We start from the raw sequence: 21,133 nt of genomic DNA, 5'->3' as shown, positions 1-21,133 counted from the left end.
AGCTAAATTCTTACAGAAGTTTTGCTCACGTTCAAGGCACTGGTATATGTGATCATCTATTTGAGTAATCTCATGGAAATGAATAAAAATGTTTTTACCCTTCTGAGGGCATATATGGTATGTTTTCCTTTTCTGAGTTCTCTGATCGTACCTCTCTTCTGAGGTATACATTTTCTACGGCTCTCTCCTAGGGAGTTTTCCACTGGTCTTCTGGACCCATCGTTTTCTTCACAGTCATTTTCTAGATGAGAACTTGAAAGATACATCTGTTTTAGTCCTTTCAGTCATGAGCAATTTCTCTCTACAAGTTTCCAGCATCATACACTAATTCTTTACTTGGTATTTCCAACCCATAACAAAGACTCAAGACTGTCTCCTTTTGGCTCCAAAAGGTCTCTAGTCCATAACTATTCACAATGCTCAATTCTTCCCTCTTCTCTTCCCACGTTTCCTTACATCCTATTTTCTCCTGCAAGAAGTACCTGCCACTGGTAGCCATTGGTTCCTTCCCAAACAGCTCTAGACAGAACATCGAGATTCCTTCTTGGTAACGACTAACTTTAACTTCATAATAACGCCGAGTCCTGTTGTACTTGTTTCAATTTTTCGCCTCTGTGAAGTGTATTACCTCAACTTCTGAGGTCAATGACCCATTCTTCTCCCACTATAAACCTCAAGATGCAGTTGATAAGTGCATATGACACAAAGTTATATATAATGCCGGTTTCCAAAAGTGGCTATGGAATGATTAAACAAACCAGATTCTTCTGCACACAGATTCAATGCAACGTGACCAATCTCTGCCTTAAAGATGGGGGTGGGCGGTGGATGGAGAACTCCATTCAACGTCCTTGGTTTTTCTTCCCCAAAGTGAAAGATACAGATCACTTAGAAAAGTGCCTGGCAGTGTTTGCTGTTATCGTCTCCAGAAATGGTGGTACTAAGCTTCTCTTCCTTCAGCTTTTCATTGACTTCCTTTCAGTCTGCCATCAGGGGGTCCCCAGACCCTGTTTGGTCGCGAGGACCAGAGGCCGCCCCCACCAGGCAGAGGCTGAGGGGGTCTCCGGTCCTGCCGAACCCCTCCCGCCATCCCTGGGCCCCGCAGGCCATGTCCCCCCCCCCACCCCAATCTTGCCTCTCCTCCCTTTCCTCTCCCCACTGGGAACCACTAGTTTGCTCTCTATATCTGTGAGTCTGTTTCTTTTTTGTTATATTCACCAGTTTGTTTTATTTTTTAGATTCCACATATAAGTGATATCATAAGTATTTTTCTTCCTTCATCTGATATATTGCTAAGTGTAATACCCTCCGATGCCATCCATGTCACGGCAAGATGGCATTAGTTCATTCTTTTTTATGGCTGAGTGCTATTCTGTTGTATACATAGACCACATCTTCTTTATCCATTCTATCCTTTCCTCTGTTGACGGGCACTAAGGTTGCTTCCATGTCTTGGCTATTGTGAACAGTGCTGCTATGAACATTAGGGTGCATGTATCTTTTTGAATTAGTGTTTTTGTGTTTTTGAATATATGCCCAGGGGTGGGATTGCTGGGTCATATGGTTCGTTAGCTAGTTCCTGCTTCCTTGTCAAAATTAAGTTCTCTGTCTTCTCAGAGGTGAAATAATCAGCAAAGTGAAATATAACTTATTAAGTGCTCTGCTATTGGCTGAAGGAGCCTTCTGGCAGATACCTTGCTCCTCACAGACCCCATCCCTGCTCTCTTTAACTTCTGTGATGAGAAAACATCATCCACATACAAACTGATGAGGCACTATAGCAAGGAAACATCAAGACCAAAGGTGGAAAGCCAGGGGTGGGTGTTGGGGTGGGATGAATTGGGAGATTGGGATTGCCATATATACATTAACATGTATAAAAATAGACGACTAATAAGAAAAAAAAATCAAATTGTACACTTTATTTATTTACTGAGTTATTTTGTGGCTGCATTGGGTCTTCGTTGCTGTGTGCCGGCTTTCTCTAGTTGTGGAGAGTGGGGGGCGAGTGTGATATATGGTCTTCTCATTGTGGTGGCTTCTCTTGTTGCGGAGCACGGGCTCTAGGCGCACAGGCTTAGTTGCTCTGCGGCATGTGGGATCTTCCCGGCCCAGAGATCAAACCAGCGTCCCCTGTATTGGTAGGTGGATTCTTAACTATTGCGCCACTGGGGAAGTCCCAAATTGTACACTTAAAAAAAAAAAAAAAAGGAAACATCAAGAAGAACCATAGGTCAGAACTTTTCATTCTCTCCAAGAAGAAAGAATAAAAATATCAAGAGATGTTCAAAAAACATGCACCCCCTGTTCAGTCCAAAAAGTTGTCTAAAATGTCATCCTATATCATCATAACTTGGGACATGTCAATTCCTTCTTCATAACTTTCCAGGGACTCATTCAATAAATGCACTCATTTAATCAGTGAGTGGGCACCAGTTTTGTGCAAGGTCCGTGCTGGCTTCTCTGTGAGGGGAGAGGTAAGCTTGGACTTTCCACACCTCACCCAAATTCCGGGCAATGGGAGCAAGATTTTCCAAGACACTGTGGCCAACCTGGCCTCCCACCCTCAGAGCCAGAGCCTCTGGGGTTGACTCCTGGTTCCTTCACTTTTACAAGTTATTCAAACGATCTATGTCTTAGTTTCCTCATGTATAAAATGGGGACAATGGCAGGGCCCAGCTCACAGAGTTGTCAGGAGCGCCAACCCTGGTTAACGCACCTGATATAGTTAGCACGGTAACTGGCAGACAGGTAGCACTCAGGCAGTGTTAGTTATTCTTATTTTTCGCTTGACGTGTCTCACACGTCAAGGTACATAATCATACCTCAGCTGATAAAAAGATGCTGATGACATGAAAAATATTTCAAGATATATTGTAACTTGAGTTAAGCAAGTTAGTGTTTCTCTCTCAGGACTGTAAGGATGTGCTCAGGACGGAACAGTTTATTTCTTAGTGGTTTTCAACCTCTCCTTTATGCTTAAATCTATTTTCCAAAAAGTTTTAACATGGACATGTAAACAGAAAAAAAGTTATTTTAAAATATTAAACAACAATAAAAAAAAAGGCTTTAAGGGGGTTAAGACTTGATGCTTTCACTGCTGGGGCCCAGGTTTGATCCCTGGCCAGGGAACTAAGATCCCGCAAGCCATGCAGTGTGGCCAAAAAAAAAAAAAAAAAAAAAAAAAGACTTTAAGCATCCTATTTATCCTTTTTTTTCCTTAAGCTAGAATCTAAGCTTCATGATGGCAAAGCAATGACATCTCAGAATTTGACAAACCTCCCTTCAGCTGGTGTCCAGTTCTCTAGCTCTGTTTCAGGCTGGCCCAAAGCCACAGTAAGGCTGGGACCTTTGATTTTCATTCCTACCCCCGCCTCCACCCCTCCTGCCTCTCTTTTTTGGCGCTCATCCAAGCGGACTAATGCCTTCCTTCATTTACTAACATGTGCTGGGAGTCCACGGGGGCCCAGCACTGAGCAAAGTGCTGAAGATGAAGAGACTCTGCCCTTGGTGGCCTGTGGCCTCGTGCTGCCCCTGCTGGCCATCCGTCATGATGACCTATAGCCAGAAGGGGAGCCCTCCCCCCAGTCCTAGCCCTTCCCCACCCCTGGGACCCGCTCCTGCAGAGCGCACACCTGGCCCTGCTCCACTTTGCCACGGATGATATAATCCCTATGCATTAGCCCTGAGCTCGTCGGGTTCCGGCAGAAAACAGCACTGCACTCCAAAGGGCTCAACCAATAATCGAATAAAGGGACTGCTCGCAGAGCCGTGGCAGAGTTCAGGGAAGTGACCAGGCAGGCGGATGCCCCCCAAACACTAGGAACAGCAGGAAGCCGGGACTACCCACAGGCCTGAAGGAGAAACTGTGTTATTGGAGCTTATTGAAGACATTGTGATTATCTGTAATCACAGAGCAATGCAGACATTGCTAGTCCCTGGCATCAAAGCAGAGAGAGGAGCAGCAAACACTTCATCTCTCATCTCCTGCCAGTGCCCATTTGGCTGAATCCTTAAGCCCGAGGGCAAGGATGCCCAAGCGATACAGTCCACCTGGCAATGTGTCTCCGTACTGACAGCCTCATGCTAGATCCAGGGTAAGAATGCCATCAGTTTCAGTTGGGGAGGTAGTTTAGGTCAGACCTTTTCAAATCAGGCCTTCTGAGTAATTAATCCTCCAATCCCTTCTCCTGTGGGTCCTGTGAAAATGCTCATCAAAAAGCTAAATTAATAACTTCATAGTTTTTTTTTTCTTTCACACTTTATTCTGGTTAGATTTGAAGCAAATCTGGAGAGTGAGGGGTGTTCTGTTGATGATCGGAGTACCTAGACTCTTTAGGGTGCCTTTATTTTTAATTTTCTCTATTTATTTTATTTCATTTTAAAAAGAAAATTTTAAGAACTTTTATTGAGATATAATTGACATATTTTTAATTTTCACAGTAAGCATAGAAGTGTGTGTGTGTGTTACCCAGGAGAGCACACACGCTGGAGGTGAGACAAGGAGGAGCTAGGAGGGTAGTTTATTGTTTCTGTGGGTTCTAGAGATGATGCTGATGGGTAAATGAAAGCTGTGCAAGGCCCCTGAAGCACTGATAGTAACAGCAAAAGACTGGAAGCACCTCACATGTCCATCAATAGAGGACTGAGCACGTGAGAGATGGTGCATCTGTGCAATGGAACACTATGCAGTGTGAAAAAGAATACGAGGCTTGGGATACTTTGATATGCAAAAAAATCCAAGTTATAAATAAGTAAAGAAAGAAAGAAAAAATAGGAGTTTTTATAATATGTTAACTGTGTATAAAAATAGGAGATCCTTTGCGACAACATGGATGACAAATACTGTGCGATCTCACTTCTACGTGGAAACTGAAAAAATGAACTCGTAGACACAGAGAACAGACAGGTGGTTGCCAGAGGTGGGGGGGTGTGGGGTGGGTGAAATGGGTGAAGACGGTCAAAAGGTACAAGCTTCCAGTTATAAGATAAATAAGTTCTGAGGATGTAATGTACAGCATGGTGACATAGCAATACTGTATTGTATATTTGAAAGCTACTAAGAGAGTAGCTCTTAAAGTTTCTCATCACAAGGAAAAAAAAAATTTGTGACTATGTGAGAGGATGATGTTAACTAGATTTATTGTGGTAATAATTTTACCACAAAATATGTGTGTATCAGATCATCATACATGTACATCTAAGACTAAGATGTTACATGTTAATTATATATTAATAAAACTGGAAAAAATAGGAGATCTAAGAATATATATTTCTATTTACTTGTACCTACAAGATAGACCAGAGACCAATAAGAGAAGTACCAGTGGGTGGGAGAATGGGATGGGTGGAGGCAGAGATAAGAGGCCAACTTTTCACTCTATTTCTTTTTTTAAAAATTGTCAAACCCTGAAAATATATTGCTTATTTAGAAAAAAGTGAAAATAAATTAAAACAGGCCTAGATGCGATTCAAAAGTAGAAGCACAAGAAACTGCTTCTTGGGGAGCCAGTGATTGGCATTTGACCCAAGGGCAAGTCTGTCTTCCCTCCACAAGACAGGCCAGCAGAGTCCAAGGGAGCTGGGCTCAGCCCACACCCACCGCCTCTCCCCTCCAGCTCCAACCTGCCCAAAGTGGCTGAGGAGCTTTGGGGGAATTTAGACTTATTAGTAAGCCCGGGACTGGCAGTTTTCAGCCTTGGTTAGACATTAAAATCATCTGGGAAGCTTTTGAAAACACCAATGTCCAGACCCTATTCCCAGACCACCCTAATCAGCACCTCTGAGATGGGGCCTGGATACTGGTATTTTTAAAGCTCCTCGGTCACACTTCTAAACCCTGTCTTAGACCTTTTGGGTCAGTTCATTTATCCAGGAAGCTGGAGAAAGAAAGAGAGGATTTTCAGCAGCTTTAAACAAGAAATAACACAACCCATCAAACTTGTCAAGATCAAGTCTGAATGCAAATGGGTTTTATCTGGCTTAATTAGGATATGCGATCAACCTGTTTTCTCCCCCTCTGCAGCCCAATTCATAAACGCAGCCCTGACATCACCAAATCGCCACCGACACGATCAGAACAGCTCCTGAGGGTAGAGGACCACGACTTCAGCATGCGGCCTGGCTTTGGAGGTATGAAACACGCGCTCTTGGCACTTGTCTTCTTTCTACAGGCCTTCTGTCTGTCCGTGGGCAGAAATCAAGCCAAGGGACCACCCAGCGTTCCCCCGCCGAATCAGGTCCGCCTCGGTTGTGCTTGGTGGTCAAGGCCCCTGAGCCCACAGCGTCATGTGAGCACCTGCCCCGGCCGGCCCGTCCTGGGCTCTGCTGAACGAATTCTTGGGAGGCGCCTGCTGGTTGGTGGCCAGGCCAGGCCAGCCGCGCTGTCCTCAGGCCGCTGCTGCTGACAAGGATGGCTCAGCACTGGGGAGGCCAGTGGCTGGTTGCGGGGACAACCAGGGGAAGATGGGGCAGCTGCAGCCCAGAGCTGCCTCCTGAAAATGCTCAGAAAGAACGATCTTGGACTAACCTTGTTCTCACCTGGGAGCTGGCAGACAGAACTCTGGGTCCGTATCCAGGGGCAGAGTGTGGTCTTCTGGGTTTAATTAAATGAAAATAGTTTGAGAAAATAATGATTTAGTGCCAAGGGATGTCAAGGCCTTCTGAAGCTTAGCCTGCAGCTGCCAGATTTCAGCTTGCTTAGTGTCAAATCAGGTTTTCATCCTTATGGGGTATTTTTTTCCCCCTAGGAAAAAAAAAATTATTTCGGAAATCATTCTCATGCCTTTTAGTTCTTCCCGTCACCTTTGCCTGAAGAAGAAACAGGTTCTAGAAGGGAATCTCTATCTAGTCCATCATTGGCTGCTGTTGGATCCAAACCCACCTTTTTGCTCTGTGATGATCCAGGTGTGCTCCATGCCTGCCCTATGTGCCTGAAAGCAGGGAGGAAAAGAGGCCGCAATCCACTTCCCTTATGATACTTTCTTTCTCTTTATGAACATTAAGTGTTTGTGGCCTAGAAATGTCCACCCCCTCAATCTAATGCTTTCATATCCATCCCAGTGTATCATATCCCCCATGGAAGCTACTCCATCACGTAGCAAAAGATGCAGATCTGTGGCCTTGGTTAATGTTTTGAATACAACTTTGGGTGCTGATTTACCAAGAAATGCCTTTCTCATGGCCAGAGACGTTGGCTTCCAAGATGAAAGAAGGTGCAAAATCAGGAGGTAAATATAAAAAAGTAAAATACGTGACCTCATGTTAAGGAGTAACTCCTTAGATGGGACCCGACTTTGACCTAGGTCTTCATCGTCCCTTTAGATGAGCATGTGTAACCAAAAACAGATGCTTTGTATTAATCTCATTGTTTCAGAATGACCTGGATGAGTCAAACCAAAAACAAATTTTTTTTTTCACCTTAGTTGGAGTATTTCAGGGAGCCAGCCCATGACTCTACCCTTTTATCTCTGGTTTGACTTCAGCCTGGCATGTGGGACACCAAACCTCTAAACCTGACAAGACATGGAGGTTCTAAGAGAAATGCTCCTTATGCCTGTCTCATTCACAGCCAAAGCTCAAGTGAAAAGAGTAAATGCTCCAGGCTTCCCTGATAGCACAGTGGTTAAGAATCCACCTGCCAACGCATGGGACATGGGTTCGAGCCCTGGTCAGGGAAGATCCCACATGCTGCAGAGCAACTGAGCCTGTGCACCACAACTACTGAGCCTGCGCGCCAGAGCCCGCGAGTCACAACTATTGAGCCCACGTGCCACAACTACTGAAGCCCGCATGCCTAGAGCCCGTGTGCAGCAACAAAGACCCAATGCAGCCAATAAATAAAAATTAATTAATTAATTAAAAAAAAAGAGTAAATGCTCTTGCCATGCCCTGTCCCCAGGTCCTGCCATTCCTGTTGGTGTGGACGTGCAGGTGGAGAGCTTGGATAGCATCTCAGAGGTCGACATGGTAAGTGCTTCTCTAACCACAGCTGCAGACAGGGGGATTCCCATGGGGCCTGTGCTGGGCCAGGAGCTCCTCACACCTGAATTCACCTGGGCTCACAACTTCACTGGTGGTGGGAATTCCCACACTCGTTTTACGGATGGCTCAGGGAGGTTGAGACACTTGCTCAAAGCAACGCAAGTGGGATGAAACACAGCCAGATGACAGACATGGTCTTCCCTGTTCCAGCGTCTAGGCTCTTGCCACAGGGATGTGTTCTCTGGGCAAAGGTTCTCCAACATAAGCAGCAGGGTCCAAGGAGCCACACACATGCTACTACTGTGGATTCTTGTGTCTGGCTGTGAAAGTGCAGAAACACCAAGTTTCCTTTTTTTTTTTAAAGTGGGTATAGATAAAAAATAGAACATGGATAAAAAATAGAACATTCTACAACTCCTTGACTTACAGGACTTTTTAGGGCCTTGTCTTAGTTCAGAAGAAGCAGATCTCAGACTAGCATTCCGGCACAAATAGTTTATTGGGAGATAACCCCAGGAAACACAAGAAGGGGGAGGGCGGAGGTAAGACGGGGGAAGGGCTGAGCCATCAAACCGGATCCATGGGCGACTAGGTCCCATGGGGGTACCCCGGGAAGTCAGCACAGAGCTCACCTTAGGGTTGTCGCAGCTGAGGGGCCAGGGAGCTGGGTTACTAATCCGCCCCACCCCTCTCCCACCCGGCTCCCTGGCTGAAGGCTGCTTCCAGAGGCATGAACTGTCTGGTTCTTGTGACTGGCCCTGTGTGGGGGCTGGGAGCCCTCAGGCTGCGGGTCCCAGGGCTGCTGGTAGCAGCCTTCTCCGAGTGGAGGCGCGTGCCAGGGGCTGGGACGCGGCTCAGGCTCCCCCTCGGTAGAGCCTCTTGCAGAGCGCCCCCTGCAGGGCTCTTTCCCTCCTGCAGCCGCAACCCCCGCGGACTAAGAAGCAAGGCCTCCCAGGGCTCCCTTCACACCCCAGCCAGGTGATGCGGTGCAGGATGCCCTGCTATCACCCAGCTATTCAGTGTGTGGGGTCCCCCTCTCTGCCCTCGGCCCCCCAGGACTTCACGATGACCCTCTACCTGAGGCACTACTGGAAGGACGAGAGGCTGTCCTTCCCGAGCACCAACAACCTCAGCATGACGTTTGACGGCCGGCTGGTGAAGAAGATCTGGGTCCCCGACATGTTCTTCGTGCACTCCAAGCGCTCCTTCATCCACGACACCACCACAGACAATGTGATGCTGCGGGTCCAGCCGGACGGCAAAGTGCTCTACAGCCTCAGGTGAGCCCTCCCTGGCCTCCTTCTGGGCCTCCTACCTGCAGAGTCATCTTACCCTTGAAACCTGGGAGGAAGGGCAAACTTTTGTCAACCAAGAGCATCACTGGTCCCACCACAGCAGTTTTTTTTTTTTTCTCTCTTTTTCTTTTTCCCTTGGCCGCACCACTGTGTGGCTTGCAGGATCTTAGTTCCCTGATCAGGAATCGAACCCTTGTCCCCTGCAGTGAAGCGGGGAGTCCTAACCGTGGACCACCGGGGGAGTTCTGCTTTTTGGCTTTGAACAGCTTAGCTTCTAATTTTTCAGGAGCTGCCGACTTTTCAACATCGAGAGAACCAGACTCTACACATGAGTCAACATTTTCAAGAATTATTTTGCCTTGAAAATACCCTTGGGGAAATTTCTCACGCTGATGCTTATGATTTATGCTCTGCTCAAGTTCAATTTCAAACGTTTAATGAAAGTTTTATTTCTCTAGTAGGAGTCAGAGAAGTAGATAATGTATTCTTCTCAAAGACCTGCCTCCCTCCCCTCCACCTCTCCGATTCCCAATTTCCAATTTGGAATTTTGGTTTAGAAAAAAATTTGTTTACCTTACCTGGCCAGCTCAGGCATGTCTTTTGTCCCTCCTCACCTGTGTCCTCCTTGAGAAACTATGGGATCCCTGGGCCACTTGATGATTTTAAATGATACTTTGAGCATCACTTTGAAAACATACAGAACAAAGTCTTCTCATGAGCTTAGATACCTTAGAAATGTTTCTTTTATTTATTTACTTATTTATTTTGTAGTTGATTTACAATATTATATTAGTTTCAGGTGTACAAGATAGTGATTCAATATTTTTATAGACTGTACTCCATTTACAGTAATTATAAAATATTGGCTATATTCCCTGTGCTGTGCAGTAGCCTTAGAAATGTTTCACTGATCATCAAGCCCTGACCTGGAGAAGCTTTCCTCAAGCACAGACAGCACAGTGGGGCTTTCCCTATATGCCCACCTTAGAAACCTGTGGTGCCCGCCTCCCCTGGGGCGGGTGTGAAGATGAGCTGCAGGCCTTCACAGAGAAGCAGCTCCGCTCCTGGCTGAGACTGACTCCTCTGTGCTGTGCTGATAGTGCATTTCAGCTTTACAGACTTTGTTTTGGTAAAGCTGAATCCACACACCAGTGTCTAAGTAGGGGGTGTCTGCACGGATGTAGTGTGTCTTTGAGTCAGAGATGGCAATGGCGAAGCTAAATTTCTGTCCCCATCCCCCAAAGGAATATTTATAATAATCCTCCATTATTTATCCTGGCTTGGAATCTAAGCAGTTAGATATCAGACTCAGAGCAGGGCTCTGGGGTTTTCTTCTGCATGGCCTGAAATGCCTCCTCCTACAGGAGTACCCAGGTGGCTCAAGTGTGTGCAGCCCCTTCCGCAAGCCATGTTGGGCTGGTTCTCCCAGGAGTCCTCACATTTGAGGCAGCAGCCCAGGTATCTTAAGCTCAAAAACCACCAATGAAATAATACAATCTGACATCACCACCAGGGATGCAGAGGACTAGACCATAAGGCATGTGACCGTGGGTGTGCTAGTTTAACAACTGGTTGTCTGGAGGAAAAGTATGCATACATCAGAGTATTATAAATATTACTGATACGAAGGATGTACAGTACATGATTTACAAAAAAATATATATATAACGCTTTTTATTATAAATTCCATACACTTCCACATGATTTGCTATTTCTTGTAAAATCCCACTGTTATCTTTTTTCCAGACTTCTTGAGATATAAATGACATATAACCCACTATTATTTTTTTATTTTACCACCAAGAATAGTTCTACCACATTAGACTGAGTAAATGTTTGCAAGCATTTACTTGCTTACATGATTGACAAATGAGTGTAGATCTAGTAAGGTGCTGGTTGATATTTTCATTTATGTTAATAAGACAGAAATGAAACAACAAAGAACCATGAAGGAACTTCACTTATTCATCAAAGACATAGCAACTTCTTTGCTGAATTGGATAATAGCTTTCAAATATTGGAAGAATATTTCCTCAATTTTTTGAATTATTTACGTGTAGTGGCAAAAGACACAACACACTTTTAGGTTTAATCTTCTTTCTTAAGTCCAATCAACAGAGCAATAAATCAAGCCCTTTGTGGCATTTGCTGATTTCTGTAGTGTAAATACTCCCATCATGGATGATTTCAAGCAGAGTTGGGAAAGATGTGCACACCATTACCTAGGATTTCCACCATGTAAATGTATTATAGATGAAGGTAACTTCAGGAGTATAGATAATAGGAAAGTATAGTAAATAATTAGGAAGTGATGAATTCTGCGTATTTTTTACTTTTGTTTTTAATGTAATTTTAATTTTAAGTTGATAAAATTTAATTTTTAATAATGGCTATGTTCGCAGCATGAGAAATTCTGAAGGTCTAGCAGTCAGCTCTCATGAGCTGGTGGAGGTCTGGTCCAGCACTAATGGACATGACCCCAGAGGCAGAAGGGAGAAAACCTCTGTCTGTTCAGAATCAAAATTGTCAGTGAGCCTCCTAGTGCCTAAAAATATATGCTTTGATTTTTCATTGCAAATAAAATCATGGGTTTGTTTGAGAGAGAGAGAAAAAAGGCAGAAGTTACTGAGAACTACTACTTTGAGACTTATTTTGGGAAAAACGTGGAGTAGCTCGGTACCATCACCTCTGTCAACAGCAGGTTGACACTAAATCATGTACTAATATGCAGTCCTCCACCTCATCCACACTCACTGATGCAGTCAACAGAATGCGTTTGTGTGAAGGGTGGTTTCCAGAGCTATGCAGATGAAAACCTGCTGGGTCCTGTCTTAAGCTCTGGGGACATAAAGATGAATAAGATAAAGTCACTACTGAGGACGTATGCTCACTCCCTCTTGCAAGAGCACCAGAATTACAACTAACTGCTGAACAATCATCTACAGAAAGACACTGGAACTCACCAAAAAAAAAAAGACACCCCGCATCCAGAGGCAAAGGAGAAGCCGCAATGAGACGGTAGGAGGGGCGCAATCGCATTAAAATCAAACTCCATAAATGCTGGGTGGGTGACTCACAGACTGGGGAACAGTTATGCTGCAGAAGTCCACCCACTAGGGTGAGGTTCTGAGCCACACTTCAGGCTTCCCAACCTGGGAGTCCAGCGGCAGGAGGAGGAATCCCCAGAGAGTCGGACCCTGAAAGCCATCAGGATTTGATTGCAGGACCTCCACGAGACTGGTGGAGGCAGAGACTCCACTCTTGGAGGGCACACAAAAATATGTGCTCACCAGGACCCAGGGGGAAGGAGCAGTGACCCCATAGGAGACTGAACCAGACCTACCTGCTGCTGTTGGAGGGTTGCCTGCAGAGGTGGGGGGCAGCTGTGGCTCACCGAGGGGACAGGGGCACTGGAAGCAAGGGTTTTGGGAAGTGCTTATTGGTGTGAGCCCTCCCAGAGTCCACCATTAGCCCCACCAAAGAGCCTGTGGGCTCCAGCACTAGGTGGCCTCAGGCCAAACAACCAACAAGGTGTGAACACAGCCCTACGTTGGCAGACAAGCAGATTAAAGCTCTGCCCACCAAATCGGATTAAAGCTTTACTGAATTCTGCCCACCCAGCCCTACCCACCATCAGGAAGCACACAGGAGGCTCCCAGATAGCTTCCTCCACAAGAGGGCAGACAGCAGGATCAAGCAGTATCAGCAGTATTTCATCTTGTGGAACTGAAAACCACAGCCACAGAAAGATAGAGAAAATGAAAAAGCAGAGGACTTTGTACCAGATGAAGGGACAGGATAAAGCCCCAGAAAAACAACTAAATGAAGAGGAGATAGGCACCCTTCCAGAAAAAGAATTCAGAATAATGATAGTGAAGATGATCCAGGACTTTGAAAACAGACTGGATGCAAAGATCGAAAAGTTTACCAAAGACCTAGAAGAATTAAAGAGCAAACAAACAGAGATATGCAACACAATAACGGAAATGAAAAATACACTAGAAGGAACCAACAGCAGATTAACCGAGGCAGAAGGGCGAATAAGTGACCTGGAAGACAGAATGGTGATCATCACTGATGCAGAAAAGAATAAAGAAAAAAGAATGAAAAGAACTGAAGACAGCCTAAGATACCTCTGGGACAATGTTAAACGCACCAACATTCGCATTATAGGGGTCCCAGAAGGAGAAGAGAGAGAGAAAGGACCTGAGAAAATACTGGAAGAGATTATAGTTGAAAACTTCCCTAACATGGGAAAGGAAATAGCTACCCAAGTCCAGGAAGCACAGACAGTCCCAGGCAGGATAAATCCAAGGAGAAATACGCCAAGATATATAGTAGTCAAGCTGACAAAAATTAAAGACAGAGAAATGTTATTAAAAGCAACAAGGGAAAAACGACAAATAACATACAAGGGAACTCCCATAAGGGTAACAGCTGATTTCTCAGCAGAAACTCTGCAAGCCAGAAAGGAGTAGCATGATATATTTCAAGTGATGAAAGGGAAGAACCTACAACCAAGAATACTCTACCCAAAAAGGATCTCATTCAGATTCGACGGAGAAATCAAAAGCTTTACAGACAAGCAACAGCTAAGAGAATTCAACACCACCAAACCAGCCCTACAACAAATGCTAAAGGAACTTCTCTAAGTGGGAAGCATAAGAGAAGAGAAGGAACTACAAGAACAAAAACAAAACCATTAAGAAAATGGTAATAGGAACGTACATATTGATAATTACCTTGAATGTAAATGGACTAAATGCACCAACCAGAAGACACAGACTGGCTGAATAGATACAAAAACAAGACCCATATATATGCTGTCTTGAAGAGACCCACTTCAGACCTAGGCACACATACAGATGGAAAGTGAGGGGATGGAAAAAGATATTCTATGCAAATGAAAATCAAAAGAAAGCTGGAGTAGCAATACTCATATCAGATAAAATAGACTTTAAAATAAAAATGTTACAAGAGACAAGAAAGGATATTACATAAAGATCAAGGGATCCATCCAAGAAGAGGAGATAACAATTATAAATATATATGCACCCAATACAGGAGCACCTCAATACATAAGGCAAATGCTAACAACTATGAAAGAGGAAATGCAAGGCAGAAATAGAGACACAGGTGTAGAGAACAAACACATGGATACCAAGTGGGGAAAGCGGGGAGGGTGGAGGGGAATGAATTCGGAGATTGGGATACCAAATTGTACACTCTGAATATATGCCGTTTATTGTCTGTTAACTGTATCTCAATAAAAGTTCTTAAAAAAAAAAAATGCTTTCAAAAGCACTTAAGAAATACCAATACTAAAAGAAAGAAAGAAAGAAAGAAAGAAAGAAAGAAAGAAAGAAAGAAAGAAAGAAAGAAAGAAACCAAATGAGTTATTTGAAAAAAAAAAAAAAAGAATCTGCCTTCCAATGCAGGGTCATGGGTTTGATCCCTGGTTGGGGAACTAAGATCCCACATGCCATGGGGCAACTAAGCCTTTACGCCACAACTACTGAGCCCATGCACTCTGGAGCCCATGTGCCACAACTACAGAGCCTGTGCTCTGCAACTACTTAGCCTGCACACCACAACTAGAGAGAAGCCCATGCACCACAATGAAGATACCGCATGCTGCAACTAAAACCCAACACAGCCAAATAAATAAATAAATAACTTTTAAAATTTGATGATTAAGTGGCCACTAAGAGGTCAGCATTGTACTTGGTGGGTGTTTCAGATACCGAGAGAAATAAGACATAAGCCATCTCCTCAAGGACATAGTCTAATAAAGATTATTGATACTTTAGCACCAAGATGCAATAAAGTATCATAAGTGCTGTGATGGGTACATATAAGAAACAAGAAAACAACAAAGGAAAGAGTAGTTTTTCCTACCTGGATGTGGCTAGAAGGGCTCCTAAAAAGTTATACCAGAAAAAAACAATGCAGAATGTTAAAAATAATCAGCAATCTTTTGTTTCATGAACAAAGAAGATATATCAGTTAGGATTCCAAGAAACAGATGGCAGAAGATAAGTAATAAAAAAGAAAGAAAAAAGAAAAAAAGAAACAGATGGCATACCCCAAGTAAGCTAATGTGTGGAGGGTTTGTTTACAAAGATCTTTTATTTCTAAGTAACTTAATTTCTGTACGGGAATAAACACTTGACAATTTTCAAGAGCAAATAATACTTGTATACTTAATAAGAATCAATGTCATCATTTAAGAATAAAAAAAAATTTAGAATTTTTGTTCCTATTTCTGTGAAAAAATGCCATTGGACTCTTGATAGGGATTACATTGTATCTGTAGATCACTTTGGATAGTATGAACACTAATGACATCAATTCTTCCAATCCATGAACACAGGCAACCTTTCAATTTATTTGTACCTGCTTCAATTTCTTTTATTGGTATCTTACTCTTTTTAGTGTACAAGATTTTACCTCATTGGTTAAATTTATTCCTAATCATTTTATTCTTTTTGATGCTATTTTAATGATATTGTATTCATTTCTTTTTTGGATAATTCATTGTTAGGGTATAGAAATGCAACTTATTTTTGTATACTGATTTTGTATCCTGCAACTTTTCTGAATTTATTACCTCTAATAGTTTTTTGTGGAGTCTGTAGAGTTATATATATATAAGATGATATAATCTATAGCACGAATTTCAATTCTTCCTTTCTGGTTTGAATTTCCTTTCTTTTTCTTGTCTAATTACTGTGGCTAGGACTTCTAGTAAATATTAAGTTTTGTAGAGTTGGTGAGAGTAGGCACCCTTATCCTGTTCCTGATATAAAGGAAAAGTTTCAGCTTTTTACTATTGTGTATGATGTTAGCTGTTTGCTTGTCTATATAGTTTTTGTTATGTTGGGGTGCATTGTATCTTTACCTAATTTGTTTAGAGATTTTTATCATGAAATGATGTTAAATTTTGTCCATGATTTTTCTACATCTACTTAGATAATCATGTGGCTTTTATAATTAACTCTGTTAATGTGGTGTATCACATTTATTAATTTTCATATAGCAAACAATTATTTTATCACAAGGATAAATTCAATTTGATAATAGTGTATAATCATTTCAATGTGCCATTGAATTTGTTTTGTTAGAACTTTATTGATGATTTTTGCATGTATGTTCATCAGGGATATTGGTTTGTATTTTCTTTTCCCGTAACACTCTTCTCTGGCTTTGGTATGACCATAACACTTGCCTCCTAAATGAGTTTGGAAGTGTTCAGTCCTCTTCAATGTTTTGGATTTGTTTGAGAAGGATTGGCATAATTCTTCTCTATTTGGTGGAATTCACTCATGCAGCCATCTAGTCCTGGGCTTTAATTGGTTGTAAGGTTTTGATTATTGCTCAATCTCCTTACAATTTATTGTTTTGTTCAGATTTTTCTATTTCTTTGTTGTTCAGTCTTGGTAGATTGTATATTTCTAGTAGTTTAATAATTTTTCTAGATTATCTAATTTGTTGGAATATAACTGTTCATTATAGTCTCAATATCTTTAAAAAAAAAAAAAGATAAAGTCACTACCCTTAGCGCAAATGCAGTTTGGTGGAGGAGACCTAAAGGAACCAAATGATTAGATGCAGATAGAGGTAGGGACACCAAATAGTGGGGGTGGGGCGGGATGGGGGGGGGGGAGAGGCAGGGAGCAACAGGTCATAGGATGGTGAAATCGAAGTTTCCTAGGCATCAAGAGACCATAACAAGTGAAATTCACAAATGAGATGCTCCATCACACTAGGTAGATTGAAAAACTAATTCCCAGTCAACTTCAAGATATGAGAGTCAGTGATTGTGGGAGGAAGACATTTTTCTTGGGAGAGAGCGGTGGGCGTGCCACGAGCAGGCCTGCATGGGACACTTGGAGACCTTGGAGCATGTGTGCCTACAGCTGGGGGACACTGCAGTTAGAGGATGAGAGAAGAGCTGTCTAACCACCGAGGGGCAGAGCCAGGTGGGGTTGGTCTGCACTCCCAGAGTTGTTGGGAATATTTCAGTGCGTGTGGGATGGACGGTGGGTGAGTCCAGAGCTGGGATGAGAGATGCTGCTGAAGGATGCAGGTGCCCAGTGGTGGGAATGAAGGACCAGGAAGGAAAGTCTTACCTTCAACTGCATAGCAGCCCCAGAGAGCTTGAAGCCACCTCACCAGAGAACTGGCCTGCCCTTTCCCCCCAACACTTCCACCCATGTAGGAGGTGATCAGAGATGGGCAGACACTGACCGCTCAAATGCCAGCTCTGCCTTAGCTGGGGAGGGGGAGCGGAAGTCTCAGTGCAAATGAAATTTGAAGTGTTAATTAGTATCTCGGACCAAAATTCTTTTAATTTCTGAATTGAGATGTGTTTCGTTACTTCTAAGGGTTTTGACTGTCTCTTACATGAGAATAAGCAGGAAAGATCACAGGACCCGGCAAGTTTTCATCTAAGACCAGGGAAGAGCCTCCCACTGAAACGATTTAAAGGAACTTGGGGGAAACAACAGTAAACATGGATGAGATTACACCACACACTCTGCTTGTTCAATGTGTGGGCAGCATGTGGAAAAGCATCAAACCAGGGTGCCAAGAACCAGTCTGATGATGTCTGTGGTTCTAGAAGCATCTGTTCCTGTACCAACTGATACAGAGAGAAGAGCTATTTTGTTCACAGCCAAAACTGCCTGCATTTGACATTTCATGTCCCCAAAGTTTGCCACAAGTGTCTCCAAGCTTAGTTCCCAGTTTCTTTCCTGCTGGTGATGCTATCAGGTGTGGTTATGCTGGTGATGTGCCCACAGAAATGGGAGGCCACCCATTAGGTGTCCAAGTAAGGGGCCAGTCTGACCACTCCCTGAAAAAAACTTCTTGTGTATCAGTAATTCCATGCGAGATAAGACCACCCAGCTGCTAACAATACAGAATCCCTCGTAGAACACAACCATTCCAACACTCAAATGGAATGAGGAAAATAAGGCGAATATTTGGGTAATTTGGTTTCAAGAAAGCTCTTTCCCTTGAAATTTCCATTTAAAAGTATTTTTTTTTCTTTTTGGTCATGAATTGTGCAGATAATTTTCACAACTTAGGGACTTCCTAGGTGGCGCTGTTGCTAAGAATCCGCCTGACAGTGAAAGGGACACAGGTTTAATCTCTGCTCCAGGAAGATCCCACATGCCTCGGAGCAACTAAGCCCGTGCACCACAACTACTGAGCCTGCGTGCTAGAGCCCTCGAGCCACAACTATTGAGCCCACGTGCCGCAACTACCAAAGCCCGAGCGCCTAGAGCCCGTGCTCCGCAACAAGAGAAGCCACTGCAACAAGAAGCCCAAACACGGCAACTAGAGAAAGCCCGTGTGCAGCAACGAAGACCCAACGCAGCCAATAAATAAAATTTAAAAAAAATACAAAGTTAAAAAAAAATTTTCACAACTTATACATAGCCAGTGTTCTGTGGTTGAAGGAAAAATAGTATGTTCACTAGCCAACGACAGTTAATCATATCCTGCCATGGGATTCCACACTTGGGAGGGAGAACCTTCTATGACTAATGACCTGTATTTGCTTATTCTTTGATGCAGAAGGCTACTTTCCTGTGTAAACTCTGAAACAAAACCATTAGATGCCAGCAAGTGCTTGCATGTTGATACAGTAAGATCTTCCAGTGTTTTTCCATTACTCTGATCTCTATGGAATTATCCACTAAAGACACCTGCATCCACTAGTAGATGTTGTTATCAATATGGAAATATCAACAGTGTTAAGAAAAAAAGGGCCAAATTTGGCACCTGGCATAAGTGCTTCATTGATATTATTTCTAAGACACTGTACACAACTACACTGTATAGTGTATTTTATTGATACAAACATCAATAAAATCAATTAAAGAACAGAAGAACTAGAATCTGAAACAGGAGAGCGATATATGTTCCTGTGGTATCTTTTAAGAAACTGTATCAGATGAGTTGTGATTTCACATTTTGTGTCCATTGAGACCACTGCTTCTCTAAAATGCTTGAATGTGATGGGAGTTATTGGAGACATTGTTTGCCGAAGAGTACTCCAATGTGGGTATCACATGTAAGCTATTTGGTTCTCTAAATCCTGACACGCTGCTTATGAATTGTAAGAAGGAGGCAGTTGTATTGGGAGGAAGTAGAGGGCTTTCTGTTTATCACTTTGCACTTGTATTTTGCAGCCTCTGCACACTTGGATTTTGTCTTTTTGTTTCTAGGGTTACAGTGACTGCCATGTGCAACATGGACTTCAGCCGGTTTCCCCTGGACACACAAACGTGCTCGCTTGAAATTGAGAGCTGTGAGTAGGCTGTGCCCAGACATCCCCACACAGATCTTAAGTTATTCTAAACACCGCTGACTCTCAGGAGTGGGAGGAGGATGTGTTCCTAATTCGTGACTATGCTTTTAAAATGACTGTTTAGATAGAAGCTAAGTCTCGGGTAAGTTTGAAAATCAGGAAGAAATTTGGGACTAAAACCTTCTGTTCCCATAATTGACCCTTTTAATGCCCATGACAATGGTTTCAAATGGATGCTGTGGAACCTGGGAGTTTCCCAGTTGGCAAGAGCTTGGGGAGGGGGAGCAGAGGGCTCAATAAATGTGGGTCTCCTTCCAAGCCCCCCGGCCCGGCACTCACACACACAGCCCACCAGAGAGCTCCTTTTGGATCTGTTTTACTGCTCTTCTGAATAAGATTTCCACGGAAGAAAGAATTTCCTGGCAAAAACAAGTTTGGCAGCAATTGCCCCAGGGGACAGCCACTGGGAGTGCAGGTGGTGGTTGAGATGCTCGGGTACAACTAAGGGACCTGGGGACACACACACACACACACACACACACACACACACACACACACTCACGCCCTGGAAAGTTAAACACCAAGCCCCAGGAAGAGCCAGTCTGTGGCCGCGTCCAGGACTAGCCGCTGGCATCCCCAGCTCTCTGTGCACCTGCCCCAACCTCTGCCAAAACGTTTCCTATGATGAGCACAGTCTGGGCCCCCGTGACTCCTATTGCTGTACTCCTCCCAGGCCAGCACACACCCACTGGCACGTCCCAGCCTGTGTCAAAGTCCTGGTGAGGACTCTCGTTGGCACAGGGCACCTTGGTGAGCCTGCCCGGGCTATGGTGATGGATCAGGGGTCCTCTGGCTCCCATCACCCAGGGCATCCAGGGCCAAGGAGCTCAGGGATGTGGACACTGCACATAGCAGGGGCCGCAGGGACAACTCTGTGGGGCCCTCAAAGTGGGATCAGGGAGAATAAACCCCAGGACCAAGGGCGTGACTGCCTCCTGCACCGTGGCCTCCTGCCTGCTCTGTCCTTTAATCCTCCCAAGCTCCCGGTGAGAAGGTTACTCTCATCACCATTACACAGAGGAGGAGCCTAACAGAGCTAAGGACTGATCACTGGCTCCAGAACCTTGCTTTCCCTGTGATGCCCAGGCAGCGCTATCGGCCAGAACCATAGGAGATGCACGGGGAGAGAGCTGGTGCAGGGGCCTGGGGCATAGGGCTTGGCGAGCACCTGCAGGGCAGGCCCCGGGGAAGGGCAGGCTGGGGACTCTCGGGCAGGAGCCCACCCTGGAATTTCTTCTTCCTCGGGGAAGCCTCAGGTCCGCTCTTAAGGCCTTTCAACGGATTGGGCCGGGCCCGCCCAGATCATCCCAGGTCCCCTCCTTTACTTCAAGTGAACTGGTTGTAGCTACAACACATCTTCCCAGCAGCACCTGGGTTAGTGCCAGACGGAATCACTGGGGGCTTATTATAGCCTGGCCGAGTGGACACGTGCAAGCAGCCACCACACAGGTCAAGGGAGAGAGGCAGAATAAAA

The 21,133-nt window shown here is 44.2% G+C and overlaps 1 protein-coding gene and 1 long non-coding RNA gene across 2 annotated transcripts in view; both read left to right on the top strand.

Moving 5' to 3' along the window:
- The window catches only part of LOC130855224 (uncharacterized), a 190,385-nt gene that overhangs the window by 20,759 nt on the left and 148,493 nt on the right, over positions 1–21,133 (top strand). The gene's annotated exons all lie outside the window — the stretch shown is intronic.
- Positions 1–21,133, top strand: part of GABRR1 (gamma-aminobutyric acid type A receptor subunit rho1) — a 41,150-nt gene that overhangs the window by 11,906 nt on the left and 8,111 nt on the right. The window contains exons 2-5 of the mRNA XM_057738439.1: positions 6,026–6,132; positions 7,901–7,968; positions 9,040–9,263; positions 19,517–19,599. Coding sequence (XP_057594422.1) covers positions 6,026–6,132; positions 7,901–7,968; positions 9,040–9,263; positions 19,517–19,599 — 482 coding nt within the window. The remainder of the gene's footprint in view (positions 1–6,025; positions 6,133–7,900; positions 7,969–9,039; positions 9,264–19,516; positions 19,600–21,133) is intronic.

The sequence above is a fragment of the Hippopotamus amphibius genome, chromosome 6 (assembly GCF_030028045.1).
Source record: "Hippopotamus amphibius kiboko isolate mHipAmp2 chromosome 6, mHipAmp2.hap2, whole genome shotgun sequence".
NCBI lineage: Eukaryota > Metazoa > Chordata > Mammalia > Artiodactyla > Hippopotamidae > Hippopotamus > Hippopotamus amphibius.
Note: the sequence above shows the minus strand (reverse complement) of the source record. Positions and strands in the feature narration are given on the sequence as shown.